Raw genomic sequence first — 5439 nt, 5'->3', positions numbered from 1 at the left:
CATTTTGCAGAGGCCTTGTTAAAAAGGAAAGAAGCGATCTGATTGGTTGCAACTCAGCAACTTTTTTCCTCTGGACAGGTTTTGATAAATCTCCCCCCAATGAATCCATTTCTTCATTTCTCTACATGTCAGCAGGACCGATCTTGGCCGTAAACAAGGGTACGTTCAGACGAGCGGATTTTCGCAGCGTAATTGGCTGCGGATCCGCCGCTGAAGGACTTCTGTATTCTGCCTTTGCATGTGCCAGCTCGGAGCGGCGTGCAGACACTGAAAAGACGTGCGAGTCGCCGCGCATGCGCGGTGTACTCGCACACATTGCGGCCGCTCCCCCTGCTCAATGAGCTAGGCCAAGAGCTGCCGCTATGTGCGAGTATACTGCGCATGCGCGCGGCAACTCAAACATCACAATGTGTCTGCTCATAGCGGTGTATTTCCGCTCCGAGCAGGCACATGTATAGGCAGAATACAGAGGTCCTTCAGTAGCGGATCCACAGCGAAATACACTACGAAAATCTGCTTGTCTGAACGTACCCTAAATCTGCATTCTCTTGATAGGTTCTCAGGACAGCCGTGTGGAGTTTACAGTCTCACTTTTTTTTTCTTATTTCTCTTTAATAATTACTTTTAAAGGGGTAAAAAAAAAAAATTATAATTTATTATCTGGTGGCAGAAAGTTAAACAGATTTGTAAATTACTTCTATATAAAATCTTAATCCTTCCAGTACTTACCAGCTGCTGTAGGCTCCAGAGGAAGTTGTGTAGTTCTTTCCAGTCTGACCACAGTGCTCTCTGCTGACACCTCTGTCCATGTCAGGAACTGTCCAGAATGTGGCATCTGCTAAAAAATACCTGAGGCCGCTTGGCAGATGACATTACATTTTTTATTTTATTTATATATTTAAAAAAATAAATAAATGGCAAACAAAGTGAACAAGCTCTAATACTATTAGGCTGGGTTCACACTGCAGAATTTCTACCGGAGATCAATCCAGCGGCGCTAGGACCGAGCAGACTGCATTGCTGCCCCCATAGACTGCAGTGCATTTCTGGGTGGATCTTTTGGGAGATCTGCTTAGAAATACGTTGCCATCTATGGGGACGGCAATGTAGTCCTCGCGGTCTTAGTGCCGCCGGCTCGATCTCCGGCAGAAATTCCACAGTGTGAACCTAGCCTAAGGGTTTATTCACACCGCTTGCAGAATTCCGCCTCTCATTAACCCCTTAAGGACTCAGGGTTTTTCCGTTTTTGCACTTACGTTTTTTCCTCCTTACCTTTTAAAAATCATAACCCTTTCAATTTTCCACCTAAAAATCCATATTATGGCTTATTTTCTGCGTCGCCAATTCTACTTTGCAGTGACATTAGTCATTTTACCCAAAAATGCATGGCGAAACGGAAAAAAAAATCATTGTGCGACAAAATCGAAAAAAAACGCCATTTTGTAACTTTTGGGGGCTTCCGTTTCTACGCAGTGCATATTTCGGTAAAAATTACACCTTATCATTATTCTGTAGGTCCATACGGTTAAAATGATCCCCTACTTATATAGGTTTGATTTTGTCGCACTTCTGGAAAAAATCATAACTACATGCAGGAAAATTTATACGTTTAAAAATGTCATCTTCTGACCCCTATAACTTTTTTATTTTTCCACGTACGGGGCGGTATGAGGACTCATTTTTTGCGCCGTGATCTGAAGTTTTTATCGGTATGATTTTTGTTTTGATCGGACTTTTTGATCACTTTTTATTTATTTTTTAATGGTATAAAAAGTGACCAAAATACGCTTTTTTGGACTTTAGAATTTTTTTTTGCGCATACGCCATTGACCGTGCGGTTTAATTAATGATATATTTTTATAGTTCGGACATTTACGCACGCAGCGATACCACATATGTTTATTTTTTATTTTTTTTACACTGTTTTATTTTTTTTATGGGAAAAGGGGGGTGATTCAAACTTTTATTAGGGAAGGGGTTAAATGACCTTTATTAACACTTTTTTTTAACATTTTTTTTGCAGTGTTATAGATCCCATAGGGACCTATAACTCTGCACACACTGATCTCCTATGCTGATCACTGGCGTGTATTAACACGCCTGTGATCAGTATTATCGGCGCTTGACTGCTCCTGCCTGGATCTCAGGCACGGAGCAGTCATTCCCCGATCGGACACCGGGGAGGCAGGTAAGGGCCCTCCCGGTGTTCGATCAGCTGTCGATCAGCTGCGGCGGTCCCGAACAGCCCGACTGAGCAGCCGGGTCACTTTCAGTTTCACTTTAGAAGCGGCGGTCAGCTTTGACCGCCGCTTCTAAAGGGTTAATACCGCACATCGCCGCGATCGGCGATGTGTGGTATTAGCCGCGGGTCCCGGCCGTTGATTAGCGCCGGGACCGACGCGATATGATGCGGGATCGCGGCGCAATCCCGCTTCATATCGCGGGAGCCGGCGCAGGACGTAAATATACGTCCTGCGTCGTTAAGGGGTTAAAGCCCATAGACTTCTATGGGATTCCGCACTCCCATTCACACTTCTGAATTTCCGCAAGCGGAAATTCAGAAGTGTGAACGGGAGTGCGGAATCCCATAGAAGTCTATGGGCTTTAATGTGAGGCGGAATTCTGCAAGCGGTGTGAATAGACCCTTAGAAATGCTCTATCAAGGCAAATAGAGCAGTATGGGTAGCCAACTTTGCGTTGAATTATGTATTCGGTTTACTATGAGAGGAGGGATCATGAAGGATATTGCGCAGGACTTTACAGGTAGACGGTACAAAATGTATTTATTGTGTCTCCATAGACGCACGTGAAGAACTTGTTGATGTCTGTGGTGTCTCGGAGACAAGCATACCGCCTCAAGGACGGACACTTCAGATACGCCTTCGGCTGCAATATCAATCCCCAGCCGTACCTACGAAACAGCGTGGCGACCTACAACCAGCTCATGGATTGGTAAGTGCTGCCACGTGGCTGATTGTATGTAGTGATCTTTAGATATTCTATCACCATCCACACGTAACCACAGTGAGGGCCCATTCACACTGCGGACTTTCCAAGCTGAATTCCGCTCCGGAGTTCTGTTGTAGAAAATGCAGTGCGGCAGCTTTCTATTACTTTGAATGGGATTCTGCTGGCACACTCTATAGATGGAATATCTCCGGGCGGGGGTTTCAAAGTGTGAATGAGCCCTTAATCACACCCCATCATATTTCTTGGTGTACCTGTAATTTCAAAAAATACTTTTTTGACCAGTCAAGTGTCCTCTCAGAAGTTTTGATGGGTTTGGACCCCTTCTGATCAGGAGAACAGGCCCCCTTTTTTTTTTTCTCTCCACCAGTTTTGTCAGTAACCCTTTAACCTCTTGGGGACAAAGGGCGTACCTGTACGCCCTTGTCCCGATCCCCTTCTATGAGTGCGGGTCATAGCGAGGCTAATACTGGACATCACTGATCATGGTGATTCCAGGCATTAACCCCTTAGATGCCGCGAATGACGTATACGAATTTTTGGTCACTTTGTATACCCTAAAAAGTCCCAAAAAGTCCTATCAAAACAAAAATGGTGCGGATAATAACTTCAGATCACAGCGCAAAAAATGAGCCCTCATACAGGACCTGTATACAGAATAATAAAAAAAAGTTATAGGGGTCAGAAGAGGACATTTTTAAACATGCTAATTTTCGTACAAAAAGCTATATAAACTATATAAGTTGGGTATCATTTTAATCTTAAATGGGCGCTGCCTGCTTGGACACATACTAGTCCTGCTGTGTCCATGAGTCATCACCTATGTCATGGACACACTTCCTTGATTGACAGCTGAGCGCAGGGCTCAGAGCTGGAGGAAAAATCCTCCCACTGTCATCTTGTGTCCCGTTACTGTCAGTGAGGACAAGATGGGAGTTGTAGTTTTGCTAATGCTGGGGGAGATGTGAGCAGACAGCATACTGAAGGAGGGGGCGGAGACCTGCACAGTGAGGCCACGCCCCCTCCCTTTGAGAGGAATTCAGACTAGTGAGCTAAATTAAAAGTGTAATAAAAAAAATAGAACAGAAATAGGTAGCCAGTGGTGCGATGAAAAATTCTGTTTATTCAGATCCCATAAAACCGCATGCAAGCGGGACTCAGCCAGGTAACAAACAACCAATGATCAGCGTGGACGCGTTTCGGGTATGCACCCTTTGTCTCCACACATTGTAATTCACTACAAAAACAGGTTATATACGGGCATCTATCCGAGGAAGGGAGGAGTCTGGACCAAGTCCATAATAATTAACCCACTCAGTTGACTCGACAGATTAACCCTAACAAACGCTTAAAGGTAAAACCTGTAAGTAGTAATAAGATATTGTTGCACATAAAATTCCACACAATAAATGCAATTATGGAACAATATAAATCTTATGTTAATAAAAAAAGAAAAAACATAAGACAAAGAAAAAAGAAAAAACTAAAATAGAAAAACCGCATTGAAAAACCGCACAATGTAAATAATGCCCTAAAAGTGAAACCAATTAGTAATGGAGAATCAAATCATTTCTAAGGTTCAGGCCACTAGGATGAGTGGTCTGAAGATTATGTATCCAAAAGGCCTCTCTGTTTCGTAGGGTTCTAACCCGATCCCCTCCTCTCGAATGTTTACGGACACATTCGATACCACAGAAAATCATGTCTGAGACATCGCCACCGTGAACGTCCCGAAAATGTCTAGACAGTGGAGGCGTTCACATGGTGCGGATTGACTGCAGCTCGAATGTGCTCCTGTATACGTTTTTTTCTAAAATAAATAAAGGTGCTAGACACATAAAAATGTTCGATGTTCATGGTCAGAATTAGGTACTTAGTGATATATAAGAAAAAAGTTTTTTTGTTGGATCTGACGGGTACACTTTAAGGACCTACAAAATAAAGATAAGGTGTCATTTTTACCCAAAAGTGCACTGCCTGGAATTAAAAGCCCCCAAAAGTTACAAAATGGGGTGTTTATCAGTTTTGCCCCACAAATAATATATTTTTTTGTTTTGTGGTGAAATGATTGATTTAATTTCAAAGTACAATTGGTGGCGCAAAAAACAACAAACCCTCATATAGTTCTGTAGGTGGAAAATTGAAAGCGTTATGATTTAGAAGGGGAGGAGGAAAAGACTAAAGTGCAAAAATGAAAAATTGTCCCTGTCCTCAAGGGTTAAAACTAGAGATGAGCGAACTTACAGTAAATTCGATTCGTCACGAACTTCTCGGCTCGGCAGTTGATGACTTTTCCTGCATAAATTAGTTCAGCTTTCCGGTGCTCCCGTGGGCTGGAAAAGGTGGATACAGTCCTAGGAGACTCTTTCCTAGGACTGTATCCACCTTTTCCAGCCCACAGGAGCACCTGAAAGCTGAACTAATTTATGCAGGAAAAGTCATCAACTGCCGAGCCGAAAAGTTTGTGACGAA

The 5439-nt window shown here is 43.2% G+C and overlaps 1 protein-coding gene across 1 annotated transcript in view; it reads left to right on the top strand.

The window, feature by feature from the left end:
- Positions 1-4692, top strand: part of TADA1 (transcriptional adaptor 1) — a 12209-nt gene extending 7517 nt beyond the window's left edge. The window contains exons 6-7 of the mRNA XM_056528081.1: positions 2801-2952; positions 4608-4692. Of these exons, the coding sequence (XP_056384056.1) occupies positions 2801-2952; positions 4608-4692 (237 nt within the window). The remainder of the gene's footprint in view (positions 1-2800; positions 2953-4607) is intronic.
- Positions 4693-5439: the final 747 nt, after the last annotated feature.

The sequence above is a fragment of the Hyla sarda genome, chromosome 6 (assembly GCF_029499605.1).
Source record: "Hyla sarda isolate aHylSar1 chromosome 6, aHylSar1.hap1, whole genome shotgun sequence".
In the NCBI taxonomy this organism is placed as follows: Eukaryota; Metazoa; Chordata; class Amphibia; order Anura; family Hylidae; genus Hyla; species Hyla sarda.
Note: the sequence above shows the minus strand (reverse complement) of the source record. Positions and strands in the feature narration are given on the sequence as shown.